Source organism: Canis lupus, chromosome 10 (assembly GCF_003254725.2).
Source record: "Canis lupus dingo isolate Sandy chromosome 10, ASM325472v2, whole genome shotgun sequence".
NCBI classification, from domain to species: Eukaryota; Metazoa; Chordata; class Mammalia; order Carnivora; family Canidae; genus Canis; species Canis lupus.
The window spans coordinates 66,740,953-66,760,513 of NC_064252.1; the positions used below are offsets into that span (position 1 = coordinate 66,740,953).

Consider the following 19,561-nt stretch of genomic DNA (forward strand, 5'->3'; position numbering starts at 1 on the left):
TGATAGAAGGCATGAGAGTGTTCAGCCATGGAAGAGAGAAAACATGGGGGAGAATCATTGGCTTGCTCCACATATTTATTTATTTTAAAGATTTTTTTTTTTTTTAATTCACGGGAGACATAGAGAAGCAGAGACACAGGCAGAGGGAGAAGCAGGCTCTCTCTCCGCAGGGAGCCTGATGTGGGACTTGATTCCACGACCCCAGGATCACGACCTGAGCCGAAGGCAGATGCTCAACCACTGAGCCACCCAGGCGTCCCCCACATATTTAAAATGGCTATCTTTGGGGGCTCCTCAACTAGACAAAGTGTGAATGGAAATTAGATGGAAATGAAACTGGTTTGTATGCTATATGTTTATATATTGACCAGGAACTTTCTGATGACGCGAAGCCTCTAACTGGCCACCTCCATTTATTCAAAAGAAATAAGATGTGGAGGACCACTGGCTCTCGATGTCAGGTGGAAGTGTTGGCCCCACGATCATGAAGGTCGCCCTAGCCCTAGCTCTTCCACCTGGCCCTGTGAGTGTCTGCTACAGCAGTGATCCTCAGACTTTTAAAGAATCACGTGCCCCTTTGACAATCTGATGAAAAGTCGTGGACACTCTCCCCGGGGGAGAAGAATGCAAGTGTGTCCATAAACACAATTATTGCTAAGACAAGACCCTCCCTCCCCACAACCCCCCACCCCCACCTCAACACACACTGAAGTCTTTAGAAGTCTCCGGACTTTGGGTTAGGACCTCTTGTCCTAATGGATCTCCAGTAGATGAGAACATAGGCATCACTTTCTCTCAAATTATGTACGTTGAAGAAAAAAGCCTCTCGGGGCCCTAATTTAGAACCGTGACTACGGTTTGCCATACATCTAATGCAATGCATCATTGATTTTATTCTGTCAACCTTACTTTACAAGTGGCCCCAAGCAACTCACAACTTCACAGATATATGTACATAATCGTATGCACATATTTTATTTTAAAAATAATGATGACGCTGTTTGGTGTAACCACTGAGAGTCACAGAGATCTACGTTACTGTAGCTGAGATTCTCGAGTAGATGGATTTTGGGGGAGCTCTTTCTGATTAGGGCTGCCTTACATATTTATGCCAGAAGGGTTCACGAGCTATTTCTGAGACTTAGACTTTAATCATGCTTAATGAACTGAACTAAACATAATTCTTGTTCTGTTTTGGTAACCTTGTGGATTTCTCCTGATGCTCAGTTTTGTATGACTCTACCGTTCTTGAAATGCTAATACCCGAAATGCTAATTCAAGAGAGGACCACAAAAGTTAGCTCTCATGCCTGAGGAGGGCATTCAGGAACCACAGGCCCCTCTGGACTGAGCGAGGCCGCGAGACGAGTGAGATTAGGTGGGAAAATACTGGCTCCCACCTTCGGTGAACACACAAATTTAAACATATAGGTTGCACAAAATTTGGATAAACTGAGGTGGAATCCAACATTTCTTGCATGAATGCCTGTATAATGTGGCGATAGCTGTGAGAAAAGAGGAGCCCGGCATCTAAGACCCAACACAATGAAAATGCAATGAATCGGAATGCCTCACAGATCATAGCGGAATCAGAATTTCCAGCAAGGAAAATCTTTTCATGGTGAATTAAGTGGTGGATGAAGAAAAATGGTGATGAAAAAAGGTAGGCACAGATCACAAACACTGGGCTCAAGGCTCACTGCTGAAGATTTAAGAACCTTAGCTAAAGCTATGCAGAATAGAATGTGGAAAATTGAATTTACTAAACAATTAAGCATTGAATTAATCTACATCCTGCACAGTAGAAAAGTGGGGGAGGGAGCAGAGCGGAGCTGAATAAATCAGTGGAGCTCATTAAAAGATAGTGAATATATCAGGTCTGTTGTAGCATAAAGGAGGACAGTTTCCTGTATAACACGGAATGATTCTTGGGTTCTAAGTCACCTTTCTGGAGTCCCCAGTCTTAATCAGATTAACCAACATGCCTCTGATGAGGTTCTTCTGTCGCCCTGTATTTTAGCTTGTTATCGGTAGCTTTTCTATTAATTACGAGTCAGATCGCCAGTCAACACTGGTAGTGAGGGACCACATAAATAAAATGAGAGAGCCCAGGAGATGTCACTCGCAGGATCTCATGCATCGTGAAACTCCCGCGGGTTCCTGCAGCCTCCCACATGCCTTGCCGGTCTTTTGTTCAATTACAGTTAATGCAATACTTTGCCATTTTCTCCTTCTAATTATATTTTCAAGTGGGATTTGTAGCACAGAGAAAAACATCCTTTTACATGTCGAGGCACCGGGGTTTTGTGCCTGGCATTGTCTGTCCCCTGGGTGCTGTACCATTCTTTCTGCAGAGCTCTGAATAAACAAGTCCCCCTTTTAGAGCTGCAGTTGGACAAACTGAAAATTTATGCGTTAACTGTTTGCATTCTGAGCAGGTGTTCCAGATTACGTCCCCCAGCGTTCTCCTGACAGGCCGCCGAATGTGTGTCTGTCTGTCGGAAAGCCCTTGTCTCCCAGCTCTCGGGTCTTTCAGGCGCAGCCTCCGTGGGTCCATCAGCACCGTTTCTGAGACCGTGCGTGGAACGGTTGAGTCCAACCTGTGACTGGTGGATCTTTCTGCAACTTTATTTGATTTGGGGGCCGGGGATCGGTGGGGGGGGCACGTTAATCTTCTGGCCCAGTTGGGTGGCAGGCAAGCATCCTTTTCGGGGACAGGGAGTCTTCCCTGGATCCCTCGACAGCAGGCCTCTTCGGTGGGATCTTCCCTCTTCTCTCCCCCTGGGTGTCAGGAACATTCTATCTCAGCCTCTCTTATCTTCTCTGGGACGTGAAGACACCTCTCAAGGCATAAGCAAAGCTCACTTTGATTTTGCGCGGCACATTTAAAACGACGCGGGCCGGGGGGGTGGGGGGTGGCCCGTAAACTTTCCTAGGACAACAGTCCCGAACCGTGACGCCCTAGGCTGAAACGACGCAGACGTATTTTACAGGCAAGCTCACCCTGCCTTTGCCCCCTGATAATCTTGAAGACAAATCCCGCTTCCCAGCCAAGAACCAGCTTTCTCTTCTGCATCGTTCCTACTGTGCAGGATGACCAGTGACTCATCAGGCTGTTTCTGAAAGCTAGCACTAAAAGCTAATTAAAATCTTTTCTGGTGATAAAGGGAGATTTGGGAGAAGTGTTGCCATGATTGTTTTCCCCAAGAATTTAATTTACTGCCAATTTTTTCCTATCTGAATGTTACTTTCAAATGCACCCAGTGATAAGAAGCAACATCTGTTTTCCGTTCAATAGTACAAGGAGGCTCGGCATGGGGCTGAGTGTACACAGTCCATGTGAATCTATTGTTATTCTCATTCCTTTTTTGTCCCCGTGCCCGGTCCATTTGCCATGTACCATCCGGCAAACAGCTGACACATACTAGCTATTATGGACCTCGGCCTAATTGTGAGGTCTTCAAAGCTTTGCCATGTTTGTCTTCCAGGATGAATCAGAGGCCTCTAGAAACCACAGTGCGATAGACCACTGCTCTCCGTTTGCATTTTCAGAGTAGTAGCAGACTGTCGTGCCAGAGGGTTGGTTGGTGTTAAAAATACAGTCAGAATCCAGTGGCAGCAGCCCCCGCCCCCGTCCCCGGCCCCGGCCCCGGCCCCGGCCCCCTTCTCTGCCTGGAATGTTTCTGTTTTCCTTGGTAAGAAAGCGATTGCTTACGGAGTAACTACTCGTCGATGCTATTTTAGCCCAGAAGCAGAAATCGGCCCGTGTTACAGGTGCCAGCGTAGCTCCGAGCTGGCACCGTTCGTGAAGGGGGACGGGGGAGACGGCCCGGCCGTCCCTGGCAGCCTCCCGGGGCTTTGTCACTGCCTGACGGGATCCCACCGGACCACTGTTAACCGACCACTCCGTTTGGATTTCTGATTTGTGCCCCCGCAGCCCTCTTGGAACAGAGATCACGATGACACGGCATCCACTCGTTCCGGAGGAACCCCGGGCCCTTCCAGCGGTGGCCACACATCACACAGTGGAGATAACAGCAGTGAGCAAGGTAGGAGAGGAGTTCTCACTCTCTTTTGCTACTCGTTTCATTTTTAAGGGTTGAAAAGTCCGAAATGTCCAGTTAGCTACCATTTGTACACGTTTTCCTAGAACACCGACCCCTCCCAGTACGGGAATCAGCTTATCTTATTTTGTTCTCTGGGCCCTTTCTTCTTCTCTGCCATTCCAGCTGCCCAACTGCCTGTCACCCGGCCACCTCCCTAAAAACAGGGTGGGTGAGTTGGCTGAGGACAAGACTAGGGTAGATGGGAAGTTCAAACGTGCGGAAATAGTCTGCCACCAATGGCCTGCGATACAAATAAAGAGTATTGTTATTACTCGCCCTTAGAGCCTCTCAAGAGATGGTGAAGAAACCTCTTCCAAGATTCCAAGTCAATGGCGTCTTCAGACGCTTCGAAGGCAGTGGGCCTTTTAGGGGCACACATCGGGCTCCCCGTCCATTGGGTTGAAGCCATTTTTCCGGGTTTACTTACCCGAATCTCTTAAGCATTCGACTTTACTGCAAAGTCAGACTCTAGGCAATTAGAACAAAACGAGAAGAAGCCAGATCAGTGTAGCCCATCTTGTTCCTTGAATGCACACGCCTGTGCGTGTAGTTGGGTGTCCGTGGGTGTGCATGCCTGACCGTGACTAGTAAGAAATAAAGTTTTAACGTAAAGTTAATCTTCTGCAAAAAAAAAAAAAAAAAAAAAAAAAAAAGGTGAATGAGTATTCAGATGCCTTGTACTGGCTTCCGTGAGACCTGCTGCAGTGGAATTTTGTGTTCAGTCAGTGCAAGCTAAAGCTTAAGAGAGAATTCTCTATCTGAAGATAAAAAGACGGCTTTATTGAGGTTGACTCTGAGCCCACAGTAGGTGCCTACTTTAAAATCTGGTTTGATGATTATGTTTCATCGGAGTGCCGTTAGCAAAAGAATTTTGTTTTCTCACAGACATTGGGCTGTACCCATTAGAACTGCAAAGTCTAAAATGAATCTGACATAATTCATTTGAAAACAAAACTAGGAAGGTTCCTTTCTTTTTTTTTTTTTTTCTTTTATTTTTATGGCACATGTATGCTCTCTGGACTGGGAATTACTTCTCCACATATAATTTTAAGCATTTGAGATATAGTATTGTTCAAAGAAAAGTTGCTGACTTCACCACAATTGTAAGTGTAGTAAAAATGGAGCCCAGGATAGTAAACCAGTTCAGAGCTGAGGCAGAAACATGTAACCTCTGACCTCTGACTTTTACTGGAAAATGATATGCAGCATAAGAATCCATGGGGCCTTTTCTCTTTCAAGTGTTTGTGTGCGTGTGTGTGTGTGTGTGTGTGATGGTGTTGCTGCTCACGGGGCTGTCGTGAAGATGAGGTCGGCACTTTCAATATGAAGCCCTATTCTCAGCTCATTCCATGAGTTTTCAGAAAGGCGTAAATGGAGTCTGAATTCTTCTTCGGGCACTTCAGAATTGGCACATGAGGTCGTAGCCTCTTGTTTTGTTTGTTTTTCATTTTTTGCTCTACAAGATAGACACCCACACCCACACCCATATACATCTCATCTAGGAACAGGTGGGTGGTTTAGCTGCTGCTGCGAAGGCTTGCAAACCTGCTGAAGTGTCCTCGAATTTAAAATTGTAGCGTATAGGGACGCCCGGGTGGCTCGGTGATTGGGCGTCTGCCTTCAGCCCAGGGCGTGACCCCGGGGTCCTGGGATCGAATCCCAAGTCGGGCTCCTTGCATGGAGCCTGCTTCTCCCTCTGCCTGTGTCTCTCATGAATAAATAAATACATCTTAAAAAAAATCGTAGCATATATGCTTTCTCAAAGATAATCTGATAAAAAGGATTTTGAGGAGGCAAAGGCCCTGTCCCAGCTCTTCCCCAGTGACATGTCACAACAAGGAATTAGGAATTTTGCATGTTTCCTTTTCCTTCAACAAGTGTTCTCCAAAGGCCAATGTAATAATGAATTTCATTGTAAGCCGGAGACGTCTCTCTCTCACACTACCTGAGCTTTCGACTTACCTCGTTTCTCTTTATATTTTTTCACATAAGACCACCCCCTATTCTGCATCTTAAGAGTTTTCACGTAAGCGGTATCATTTGACGGGGCTCCGGTGGGCCTTTCTACAACGACCCTCATGGGCCCTGCGCTTCATCCCTTGCTAACTGCAGGATGATGCGTCCCAGTGTCACCGCCACTCCTTCTCTGCATTTCCATGCCGCCCACGACCCCTCTAAACCTCTTCTCATCCCTGAGACCTGTGGGGCTGGGTCTTTGTGCAGCCTTCGGATTAGCTGCGCACGGTAGCTTTTCCATGTTTGCCCTGGCAGCCGTAGACGCGTGAGCTGTGCCAGCATTTGGCCCGTAGTGCATGTCCTAAATAGTTATTTACACAGTTTGAGTCCATTTTAGTCAACTGGGTAAATAACAGCCCTCTTCAAAAGATTTATAAATCCATAAATATGTCTTTATACATACCCAATAGACAGAAATAACTCAATCTGTCAAGAATATATCCAAAGAGGTGTTTCCCCCACAGACTGGAGTAATACATATTTTAAAACTTTCTCTACTGTATTATTTGTACTTGTGTTTCTTTTTCCTCATTCCTTTTCATTTTTCACCACTTCATTATGGCACCTGTGGCACCAAAAAAAAAAAAAAAAAAAGGAAAGAAAGAAAGAAAGAGAGAAACCTGTAGGCTCTAGTCTTCAGTTAAATAACCTTATCTGGACAAGACGTAGGCATACGACAGGCTGTATCTCAACTGAGTCCTGTCCTTTTGGACTTCCAAAGTAAAAATAAATAAACACATACATTAAATAAGTCATTCAGGAAATTTGTAATGTTCTGACAGATTTCAAAATACAGTGACAATTCCTAGTTAGCCTTCCAGCAATTTGGGGGATTTTGAGTGCCTGATGACTTGCCAAGTTAGCAGCCCTTGCGACTGATGGAATAGTTTTAGTCCAAACTTTTACCTAAGCATAAGAAAATAAAACAGAAAGTCCAATGCTGGGCATTTTAAAAGAGCATATGTAAGATATATAATCAAGAAGACCCTAAAGATGATTACTCTTCAGAGATTTAATGTTTATTCCCGGTGTACATCACACATCTTTCCCCCAACTCAAATTGTTTATCACGGGAACTCTTCCTGTGGCATCTACCTTTCATTTGATATTAACACTTGTGGCCATTTGCCGGAAATTGAATCTTTCATAGTGAGGCTCCTTTATAAAGCTGGCATTTAGAAGGAAGGCCAGACATCTGTATTTGGTGGTGGTGGTGGGGGTTCTGCTGCTGTTGCTATGACATCGGTTTTTGTGTACACCTTAACTGCCTCAAAGCACTCTCAAAGATAGGAGGTTGAATTTTGATTTTTATCCCTATCATTTGGCCCCTTTCCCATTTCAGAAGGGAAAAAAGTAAAGCTCAGAAATGTGGAAGTAACTGTCAGACTCAGCCTTAGGATCTTGTCTCTTGGCCTTGCTTTGTAAGTCCTGTAGGATGGGGACCCCAGGCCGCGTCTTGTAAATAAGATGAGGTGCACATCGGCAGATACGCGACTCTCTCATGTCTTTTCTGTCCCACCGTGGGCAGCTGCCCTGCTGACCACAGTCAGGGCCTCCTCTAGGAAGCGCGTGGTCTGGAGCAGGAGAACACCACGCCCACCTGGTGCCTTTGCCCCACCGAATTTGAACTCTTTCCCGGGAGGCCTGTTGCAGTCACTCTACAACTTGCAAGCAGCTTTAGCCGTGACTGACCACATTTTGCATTTCCTTTTTTTTTTTTTTTGGTTCAAAGTCAAGAGAGATGAGTATATGACAGTAATAAAAGAATCCAGTAACATATTAAGGGGTGTCAGCGTAGGCATTTCCATCTCTCACTTTGTAAAGGAGATCACAGAGGTTCAGAGAGGCTGGGAGACTTGCCCAAAGTCATCTACCAGGTGGTGGTAGAGTCGGGACCTGAACCCACACAGTGTGACTCCAGAGCCCAAGCTCCCCATGCCTGTGTCTCCCAGTGATTTAGTGTGGCTGGGAATGGAAAACAGACCATCGGTGGATACTCTTCCTGTTAAACCCAAGTTGAGATCTCTTTCCCCAGTGTGGGCACTGGGCCCGCCCGTCTCTGTAGTGGTGATGACGGAGCTGTGAATATGCCAGAACCGGCGTTAGCCTCAGGGGGCTTATACTCTGCTGGGGAGTGAGAATCTAGTTTTGTGTGTGTGTGTGTGTGTGTTAAGTGGAATGATTGAGGTATTTCCAGCGGACCGTGATGATTGATATGATTAATTTGTATTATGCATTAAGAGCCTATACCATTTCACTCATTCAGAGATTTACTGAGTGGAGAATAGGAGCATACAAAACAAATAAGGGCATCTCTCTTGCAGAGCATTTCCCATTTACAGCTCATCTCATTTTCCTCTTTTGTGAGGAAAAAGAAAAAGTATTATTTCTACGTCGAAATTTGATGTAAAACATCTCAAGTCTAAAGGGCCTTAATGATCGCTGAAACCTCTAAGACCCACTTCTGAACTTCTCCTTTTTGGGGGCAGGACTCAGTTCCACAATAGTATCTTGGCTCCCACTTAAAAAAAAAAAAAATAAAAAGAAGAAGAAGAAGGCCAAACCAGCATGTTTCTTTAAAGAGGAATAATTGAAAAGCACTGCTATTTCTTTCTAATAATGTGTCAATAGTTGTAATGCCTCACAGTGTCCCTCCCCGCCCTCCCACCCCCGCTCCAGCTTTTGTATGAGTTCAGGGAACCTATAGGCGGAAGGCAATCCCATTTATTATTGAAGGGAATCTGAAGGCAGTTGTTCCAGGCTTGGGAGGCCAGCAGGCACAGCCGGGCCTGGAGGAGGCGGGGAGCGGAGGGGGCGGCGGGAAGGGCCACGTTATGTTCCAGATGACTAAGCAAGGATTTATATACCAGCTCGCCTTTTTACATGAAGAAGAAAAGTAATAACAGCCCAAACCCGGGCATTGGAAACAGTCAGCTGTCCGATGAATAATGGGATAGGTGGCAAGGCGCGCTCTGATTGGGTGTCTTAATGAGCACATTTCTCCCAGAGTTTGGGCTGCAGTTCCCCTTGACCTTTGCCCTTTATTGACCAAACTGACACTTCATTTTTCACATACTTCCAATTATGGCTCGGCTTAAGTGTCGCCCTCCCTCCTTTATTTCTTTCCTATGGACGACTCGAGAGCGGTGCAGGCCACAGAAGATATTTTAATTTGACAAACTACCCGCAAGCAAGTCAGGTTTGGGATGTGATCTCTAATCTGCAGGTTTTCAGATGAAAACACAAAGTGGACGCTGCTTGTTTAGGAACGGTTTTCTTTCTTTTGTTTTGTTTTGTTTTGTTTTTGTTTTTAAATCCCGACAGATTTTTAAAACAGTGTTTATAATAACCCAAGAACCCTGTGAATCAAACAAATGTTTGTTTGGTTTTTTTTTTTTTTTCATTCCGTCTGTCTGTCGGTCAGGGTAGCTTGAACGATCTCTGTTTGCTCACACTTACTTCTTAAGTCTTACACTTCTGCGGGGACTTCTTGGATTTCAATGGTGCCCTCAGGTTTTTTTTTTGACTAACACGCTTCGGAGAGGAAAGTAAAATATCATTGTGACCGCAGGCCTCGGCCCTCAGACCACGGCAGCCCCGCGTGTTACTTTGGTTACATTTCATGTGGGTCTGCAGATGAAAGGGTGGCCTTTGCATGCAGTGGCAGGCGGAAGGGGAAAACGATTTCCTGATGGGAAGAAAAGTCAGGTGTAAAAAAGAAAGGGGAAGTGGTTACATTCAGCAGATCCCTGTTATCAAAAGGTCCTTATCATTAACTTATCAAACACGTTGGACGAGATGCAGAGACAGAGAACTGTGTTCCCCAGAACACCTCGTGCCGTAGTCACCTTTCCTTCTCTGTTGACTCATCCAGTGCAAGTAACTGTTTGCTGTTCTCCATTCTCTTGACTTCTGGCATCACCAAAGCAGGTCATCTTAAAAACAAAGGAAAATGACTTCATCACCTAAAAAGTGGTAACTGTCTATTTAGGGGGGCACGCACTTGGCTGCGAGTGTTTGCGCGGAGAGTGCATCTTCCCTGACTAGTAGGGCGATATTGCTGGTAAGCTCCAGGTCAGTGTTTTTCATCTCGAGCCACTAAAAGACGCATTCGAAATTATTATTTACTCCCAAATATATTTCCCTCCGACACAGAAGTATTTGTTGCAGGGAGTGCATGAAGTGTTACCTACTTTATTATGTAGCCCTCTGGCATATCCATGGCATAATTTTACTATAATATGGTAATAAAAGAATATGTAAAAGGCAGACAAAGGTTCTGTCTTTTCAGTAAGGTGACCTCTGTTACCAAGTAACTGCTTTACTTATGAGCTTATTAAAAACTCAAAAAAATGAGCTTTTCATACTTCACAGGCATTGATGTGAAAATGAGCTGTCCTGTGAGTAGTTTTCTTGATCATTTTTAGAACAATTGATTAGCCAAAGAGCTCCTGTCATTAGTTGACATTGACTGATACCAATTTGTCACAAGCTCTGAAGGTCAGCTAGACAGTTGGAGTTTCAGCCTGCCTTTGATTGACCTTTACTGATTCCATCCTCCTGTGATTGGCTTTGAATAGGTCTGACCCTCGATTGGAAGAGACGGGGCATTAGCCGACAGGGTCGTTTCTTATATTTTCTGTTGATGGCTCATTTTTATTTATGTGTGGACTCACGGTCCGGATATCTTATCAAATTCCTACTCTAATTTTTGAATTTAAAATTTTAAAATAATGACACTTGTTAGGTACGGCCTTAAAACCGCAATTCTGTTTTTCCCCTTGGGTTGCGATGTGGTGGCGGGCTCCCTAAGTGATGCGGAGCTTGCTCCCGACGCTTGCCACCGTCACCTGTGCCGACAGCGGAGTTTTGTTGCAGGTGATGGATGCGAGCGAGTTGCATGGGTTTTCGTTGTTGTTGCTGCTGCGGTTGCCTCTTAAGAAACACCAGCTCCAGCGTGACTTGTAGAACTTCTGAGGTTATACCCCAATTCTCTCTGACTTTCCTAGAATTAATTACACTGGTCTCGCAAGAGTCATGTGATAGTTTTAAATAAAAAATGAGTGGTGAAGAATCATATGAATAATGATGTTATGTCAATTCATCATTTGGCTCTGCAGCCAGGAAGTGTGAAAACTTAAAAAAAAAAAAATATATATATATATATATCTTCTTCTCAGTTGCCCTCAGCCTGCTGTAAATCAGAGAAGGCCTCTCTGGCTGCAACAGCATTAGCTTTTCGGTGAGAGTGGAATATATTTTCTATTGTAGTGGACTCAGAGTTAGTTGTTTGTAATGCTCAGTCCTTTCTTTCCAGAGCTGTGAGGCATTTTTCCCCCAAGTGCATCACATATAAAAGAACATAGTCCACACTCACATTAATAACATAGGTTTTATTGCCTCGTGTTAATGATAAAAATGGCAACCCGAGCTTTAAAAACCCAGATCTTAAGGTGTCATTATTTGATTCTTTAACGCAGTTTGTAACTAAGGCCTTTCTTTTCTCTTATTCTCTCCCACTTTCTTTCCCTTCTTGATTCTGCATGGGGTTTTAAGCCATAAAGCAGTAACTTGTTTTTCAGGTCAGCCTTCCTTAGGCATTCCAGGGCTACCACACACAGCCTGCCTGGCACAGCTTAAACACGTGTTTCAGTTTCTACCCAAGAAAATAAACCAGGAGAGAACCCATTGTCCCAGTGGTGGATTCTTCGCACCGTGTCATTCTTGGCAAGGTAGAAGCAAGGAAGTTAATTTTAGGGAAGTATCCATTTAATGTAGCCCAAGGAGATAAAAAAAAAAGAGTTGCGAATTGTAATTGCTCCTGCGGATGAGCCAAAATATTATCAAGAATTGTATTTAAGGTGAGGGGTGGGGAGGTAAATGTATACATTCGAGTCAAGGCGTCAAAAATGGATTAAAAGCACTTATTACATGGCAGGTGCTCCGTATGAGGCTCTAAGAATGAGTAGGTCGTATTATTTGCCCTCAGAAAGTTTGTGTGTGCCACCAAGAGCATCAAGCTTGTGTAAGCGGAATATTCTCTAAATAACGAGTATTCTTGGGGAGCTCTGAGTGTGTTTATTTCACAATATGCCAACGACCCAGACGCGGTGAACGCTGTGGTCGGGGCTGTTGACCAAAAGCCAAGGTGTGAGATATTTGGCCTAGCTTGCAGACGGACACCTCTCCCTTGGTTCAGCCTCTGGTGGGCCCCGTGAGATCAACTTGGATCCACGGTCTACTCTTGCGAACTTGGTTCGGCCCTCCTGCGTAGCCACGTGGCCACTGGGGGCCTCTGCTGCCTTGACCACTGGGGTCACCATTGCTTTCTCCACCGTTAGTCACGTGGCTGCTGACTCGTTCTCATCCTTCGCAGGGAACTCTGCCATTTTGGGGGAAAGGGGATGCCTTTGGATATCTGGCAAGGTCAATGGATGCCTTGTCAGTGTAATATTTTTATAAATGTATAAAATAAAATACATAGGACTACAAGGGAAGCTAATTAAATTGAAATCCAATTATCAAAATATTTTAAAAAACAAACTGTAATAAAATGATATAAGAGCTTTGTTAAATATGCATTAAATAACGAGGTCTGGCAGTGATTCTATCGTCTACCACATTTTTGAAATAGTGATGAATGTAAATGATGTTTTTACGATGTTTGTAACAACCGTATTGTTGTATGTAAATATGATTTCCTTTGGTGACAAAGCTACAGGTCCTGCTAATGGTGCTGTGGTTTGTTACTTACCTAGATACGCACTTGGAAGAAATATAATTCCAGTTAGAGGTTAGTGAGAATAAGAGGTAAATCTTTCTTTCCCCTCCCAAGTACAGGGGTCTTCTGAGTTCTAACCCTGGGCCCCCCAAGGAGGGAGGTTCTGTAGTAGCCCTGAGTTAAAAACTTCTGAACTTAATTCAAGTGTCATCTTCAGCAAGTAGTCTGTGAACTCCCAGATCGGAGGGAGTCACCCTCTTCTGTGTGGTCATGGTATCCCATGTCTTAACCTTTCTCATATATTGAAGTGAGCCACCCGTGCATCAGCCTCCCCGGGATGCTTCCTGCGAAGGGACTGTGTCTTCTTCATCTTTACATCTCCTGCGCCCGGAATAGTTACGGGCACATGGCCATGGGTGGATAATTATTTATTCAAGAGGACTGGGAACCCTCTCGTGCTTTCAAACTGTGATTACACCACGTTCTCTGAGCACTGATCTCTTCTGGGTGCCAGATGGCTAATCACGTGGCAGTCTCAGTCAAAATGTAAATAGATATTGAGGTCTCACCTGTCCTGACTCCCTGAGATACATTTTAACAGAAGCACTCAAGAAAAGACTCAACGGGTAGTCTTTTCAGAATTGGTGGTAGATGGGCTTAGGGGATGCACCTTAAATCGTGCCGCCCACATAATCACCTACTCCTACTCTTGGGCACCATCCTGTGGCCCCACACGGGCTTCTAGGAGAGGGTGGGTGGGGGCTGGCAGCAACATTTTAGGGTCTTTTAAGGAACCTTTGGGCAGGGTGAACAACGAATGCTGAGACAGGACCCAGCCCATGTCACCCTGGGCTTTTATGTCTCTTCTGTTCCCAGCAGCAGACATGATTCCATCCCGTGGGATTGTGATAGTCAGCTCTGCTCCTGAATTTATCTCTTTCCTCCACGAATGCGAGCACTAATTAAGGATAGTGGTAGAGGTTTTGGCTGTTGGCCTAGCAAAAACTAACCCAAACAGTAAATTTATGCCAAGCATTTTCCTTAAAAAGAGGTAGGCGTTGTCTACCTCTTACATTGATTGGTCCCAGAAGTGTAGTTGGTAAGTTGGGTTTTGCTCAAGTGTCTGGCTTTGTGGATTAGTTCAGTCTTGCAGATAATTTTCCATAATTACTTAACCTAAAAGCATTCTGTTTGATTAGTACAATTAGCTTTGGCTTTCCCCCATTTACCAATATCAACCCATATGCATTCCCTCCTAGACATAGCTCACCTCGTTTCCTAACAAAGGATGAAAGACATAGAACTTTCTTCTGCTTCTTTCCATATCAGGAGAAAAAGAGGGTATGAACGTACCTAGAAAATCGCCAGCTTTCTTCAAATTGGTATCTTTGTCAGGAAGGGGGAATTGGGGGTGAGGGTAGAAAATCCTGACGTGCGTGTTGCTAGATTATGAGCGTTTGATCAACGCTGTCCCTTTAAACATTTCCTTTGTCTTGGTTTGAATCTTCCCTTGAGGGCCCCTCTCACGGCGGGACACACAGCACCTGAGTGCCCTTGTATTTGGACACTTCGGGAGAGGAGGGTCTCTCTTAATTTTAAAATGTACTTCTAAATTCTCTCCGTTCTAAGGAAGGGTTAAGGAGGTTAACAAAAGCACATAGCGTACGATAGGAGAAAGTCGGGATGTGAAGAAAGGAGAGTGAAAGGAAAACAAGCAAGAGGCCAGCCAGAAGGGCAGCACGGGGCCGTGCGGACTGTCAAGGGCCACGTGCAGTTGCTGGAAGTAGTCAGCGTGGCTCTCAGCTACCCAGCAGCCAAAATGAAGAGTGAAATAGAATCAGTTACAAGATTTACAGCGTCCGTCCGTGAACGTTGTTTGGAAGAATCCCGTTGAATGGGGTGAAGCCTGGAGAGAGATCCTCGCGTGTGTCCTCACCCGGGGAATCCAGTGGGTGACATGGCCCCCCTTGCACTTGCCCAGCTCCTAGCGCAGTGCTGCAGACGCAACCCGTGCCAGGTAAATATTTGATTCACCCGTTTGACGAGACAGATAGATGCCTGGATTCAGGGTCAGCCCAGTCTTCCTTAGGCTCTTTGGCACCTAAGCAAGTCTCGACCTCCCTGGTTGAAAGAGATGGAGGCCTCTCTCAACCCGAGTCCAGGGTGCCAGTTGTCTCACGACGACGCCTTTCCCCCTTCTGCGTCTCCTTCCCCTGCCCATTGCATGATGTGCCAGCTCCATTTCCCAGTCTTTTCTCCCTGTCCCTGGGACCAGTGACGATGGTGAGAATGCTCCTGTCATGCTGGTCATTGTCCCCTGAAACAGGATTGGTGGCACCTGAGACATTCATCAGGCCGTGAGGAAGTAGGGTGCTGGCTTGCGAAGATTCAGGTACCACACTCTTTAAATATGGACGTTCGAGGGACTGTGACTTCAGCCCATTTAAAATCAGAGGGGGGCTGTGCGTTACGAATATCGGGTTCACCATCTCCCAGCACCAACATACCCCCTTATGTGAAGGGAATACATTCAGTGCAAAAAAAAAAAAAAAAATCTTGCTTGATGTTGTATACTTAAAGCTTTGGGGAGGAGTATTCTCAAAGATAATAGAGGGAAAGCAGAAATCACACCGTTCCCTAACTTTTAATAAGTATTAGGTGAACGTCTGCTATGTGCCAGTCCTGTGACCAATGTGAGAACTCGGGGCGAAGAGGGCTTTCCTGGCCCCCGGAAGCTGACCGTCCAGTGGCGGGGTGGGCCCCTAACACGCAGTAGGTTAAGGCTCGTGACTGAGTAGGCCCAGTGGCACGTGGAAGTGGAAGAGGGGCGCCTGCCAACCTGGCAGAGATGGAGCAAGTACCTGGCACAGGCGTGGCCTCCCCGTGTCGTTCCGTGGGCGCATCCTTACTCCGCCACAGCGCCCTTTCTCACGGAGCCCGAAGGGGACCCGGATGGGGGTCCTTCTCCCCATGGCACTCCCATCCCCGGAGTTGGCCCTCGCCCCGGTCAGCTTTCCGTTCGCAGTCTTAGTCTTCCAGCCTCAGCCTTCCACGGGGCCGAGTGTGTGATGGGGACTCGGCGCAGGTGGAGACGTAGAAGGACGCGTGAGGCAAAGAAGTGAGTTGGTGCGAAGGCGAGGAGGAAGGTGGGAGCACGAGCCCTGGAGGCGCTGAGGGTGGCTTCGGGGGGAGGGGGTCTGCGGGGAGGCCAGAGGCCGCGGGGGCCGACCGTGGGGATCCTATCTGTCGTCTTCAGGAGTGGGGAGTCCGCTTGGGAGGCCGGGGGGCGTCGCGGACAATGTTAGGGTGGCGTCGTGCGGAGCTGAGTGCGGGAGGAACAGATGCAGGGCAGCGGGAGTCAGGCTGCAGTCGCCCCAAAACATGGAGGCCCTGACTTAAGGCAGGGCAGTTGGGGAGGCCTGGGGAGCCCGGCCGGGCCGAGGGGACGCCCGGGGAGTGGACTGGGGACAGCCTGGCAGGTGGCAGCGCTCAGGACGCCGCTGCCCGCGCACAGGCCCCTCGCGGCCGCGGCCCGGTCTCCTGCGCGTAGCTTCCCCTCCACGCACGGGGACAACACGGGGGCCGCGGGCCCTGCGTGGGCTCTCCTCCCGGCCCGGCTGGCCAGAAGCAGCGCTTCTCCTCCCCCTTCCCGAGGGGCACCCACGGAAGTCGCCGCCCCGCTTCCCGGGGCAGGGCCCGGCCCGTGGGGACCGTGGCCTGGGTAGAAAGGAAGAGGCCAGCCACGCTGTCATGGGAATTCCGTGACTCATTTCATCAGTTTACTGCTCTGAAAAGGAGGTGACTTCCCCCTCGGCTTGACAGCTGATTGATGAACATTTCCTGAGTATTTGCAGAGTCGATGTTTTGTCACACGGGCCTCGGTGCTCGGGGCTCCCACTGGACGCTCAGGCCCGTGCGCTCCGGCCCCTTCCCCTTCCCGGCCGGTTAGGGTTTCTGCCTCTGGAGAGTCTTCAGATCACCTGCCCAGGACTGCGGAGGCTCCGGGACCGGGAATAGTGTACGCCCGGGCTGCTGATGCAGTTCTGGTCGCGTTTACCAGAATGCTAAAGCATGAAAAATAGTTTTTTTTGTATATTGAAACTACACATTTTATTAGACTAACGTCACTATCACCTGGTACTTTGTGTGCCTACGTTGAAAGTCGGCCTGAAAACCCTGAAAACCCGTGTACTTCATTTTGTGTATCCAGAATTTTTCCATTTGCTCCTTTTTGGTTTTCACTTTCTTTCCCAGGATGTGGGTTTGGGTATTTTTAGGAGGATTGTCCTTCTCTTCGATTCCAGATGTCCCGATGCTCTTGATAGGAAAGGGGTCGGCTTTGGAAAACGTTAATTGCTCCGCTCAATGATAGAATGTTAATAAAAGCTACATCGCAAGAAGCATAATCATTACTCTTAGGCTCGTTTTTCATAACTGAAGTGGAGACAATAGGTTTGCATTATGTGGCCCAGAGTCCTCGCCTTAGATAGTGGCCATGGTCCTTAGATTCAATTTTCATATTTCAGATTGGAAGGCGGTAGGTTTAACGTGTCTTACTTTGCAGCTGGAACAGATTCTATTTTTAATCTGTAAGTCGAAAATGGCGTGGAGCCAGGTGCTGCCCGGATCCAAATGCATAGTTCCTGTTGATAACAGTGAGTTTCACGATGGACTGGAAAGAAGTATGTGGCCTTTATTCCAAATATCTATCTGACTCCTTAGAATTAAACATGCTGAACAAATCCCAGCACTCTTCAAGCTAAAATGAAGTGTCTTCTAATGTAGCAACCATGCCGGCTTAAAGGGATAATGCAACGATTCCAAATAGACACACACACAGAACCGTAGAATTGGTTTTCAGGCAGAGAGAGGCAGCTGGGCTCAGGAACCCGGGCGGCATAGCACAGAGGACAAGGCCGCATCGAGCTGCACGAAATTGCCTTTCCACCCAGGAGGGACGGGGAGAAAGCCTCTCCTTTGGGTGGTTCTCCGCCCGTGGGAGCGCACACATTACTGTCATTCCAGCCAGGGCCCTCCTGGACTTCCTCAATTCCATTCCCCAGTGGTGTGGTGGGAATGGTAGGGCAATATCCCTTCAGGACTGACTGATGTTTGCCCCTCTAAATAAATGGACTCAAATCATAATTGTAATAACAGGACTGTTTGATTACCTGGCAGTGGCCTTGTTCTGAGATAGCTTTTGGATCACCTGTTCATTGGGAACATTTGACAGACCTCGTGTTTATTACCCAATTGAATGTCAGTAGCAATTGCAGCTAAAGATAAACAAAAATGCAAGTACTTGTTGACCTTGACTTTTTTCCACAAGAGATTGGACTTGATGGCTCTATTGCTGTTGAGCTGATAAGGGTTATAAACAGTAGTTTAAAGAAAATGTTTTATTCCCAGAGGAAAATACCCCATTTGCTGTGGGAAATGGCAATAGCCCGGCATGCCCTTTGCCAGATTTTCTTAATTCACCTTCATTTGGCCTGTGGGAAAAGGATATGGGGCTGGGAGACGGGGGTTGCTGGGTTGGGGGGGGGCGTGGGGGGGACGTTCTTATAGTTTTAACGGACATTTGCATAGATTGTTGTAACTTGTGAATGGTGTGGTTAGCAGACTGAATACGGTTTTAGAAGAGGCCGATGACGTTCCTGTGATTTACGATGTTTAGCAACAGGACTTCTTTTGAAACTGTCCCGTTAATATAATACTGTGTTTCGGAGATGCAGATCTCGTAGAAAAGCACCATGGTGCAAAAAATGCTCTTTCAGATTCTAATCAAAAACATGAAAGTACCACTGTTTCGTGATTTGACCAGGGGCAAGGAGAGAGAAAATTTGACCCGGTGAATGTATTTACCGCAAAAGTACCCTGGGGGTTGTGACCATCAGCACTTGTCTTTGGGCACCCAGCCTTAAGTTCCAGATTTGAATCCAGAAACTCGGGGCCATTATGGATTCCCCGCGTCTTGGCAAGGCATAGAGCCTGGGGGTGACCTGTCCTTCTGGCTCTTAAAGATCCCACTGCATTTTCCTTGCGAGGAGAGGTGCTTTGGCTTGACGCCACCGGCTTCAACTTTTGCTCTTAAAATGTTGTTTTGATGCATAGTGTAGTGATGGATGAATTGATTTCTGTGCATAAACGGTGGCCTAGATTCTTGCCCTGTGGAAATCCATGGAATTAAAAACTGTGGGTTCCCGGAGTGATAAGAGGTAAGCAAATGATTAGATATGCGTGCAGGGGAAAAAAAAAATCGAGATGCTCATAGAATGGAAATAAGGGTCTATATGATTTGCAAGTTTAATGTAAACCTAAGCCACTAATACAACTAATAATTTAATGCTAATATGTGAGAGTAAGTAAATGTGATTCCTATCATTTCCTATCTGCTGTGTTCTCAGAGAGTTCTGAGTAACGGTGTACTGTCTTGGAATATTTTCCCGGCTACCTAGGATGAAAATCTGGTCTGCTGACGAGTGTGGCCCTTATGAGAGCTCTGGGATACTAGCGACCCAGGGCTGGAGGTTTCTCTCTAGACAGAAGTCGGGGGGCAGCTTGAGATTCCAGAATCTAAGAATTTCCTGCAGAGAGCTTTAGAACCCTGGCTGTGGGATTTATGAACTGGGTATCCTTTCAGGTAGTCACTGGTATGATTTAATAATACAGGCTCAATCTTTTTTTTTTCTAAAAAAATGTTTGACCATTTGCTCTGT

General features: G+C 46.5%; 1 protein-coding gene across 8 annotated transcripts in view; it reads left to right on the plus strand.

Moving 5' to 3' along the window:
* MEIS1 (Meis homeobox 1) overlaps positions 1–19,561 on the plus strand; it is a 165,495-nt gene that overhangs the window by 26,450 nt on the left and 119,484 nt on the right. For all 8 annotated transcript variants that reach the window (XM_049115592.1, XM_049115598.1, XM_049115595.1 and 5 more), the window contains one exon: positions 3,937–4,048. In XM_049115592.1, the coding sequence (XP_048971549.1) occupies positions 3,937–4,048 (112 nt within the window). The remainder of the gene's footprint in view (positions 1–3,936; positions 4,049–19,561) is intronic.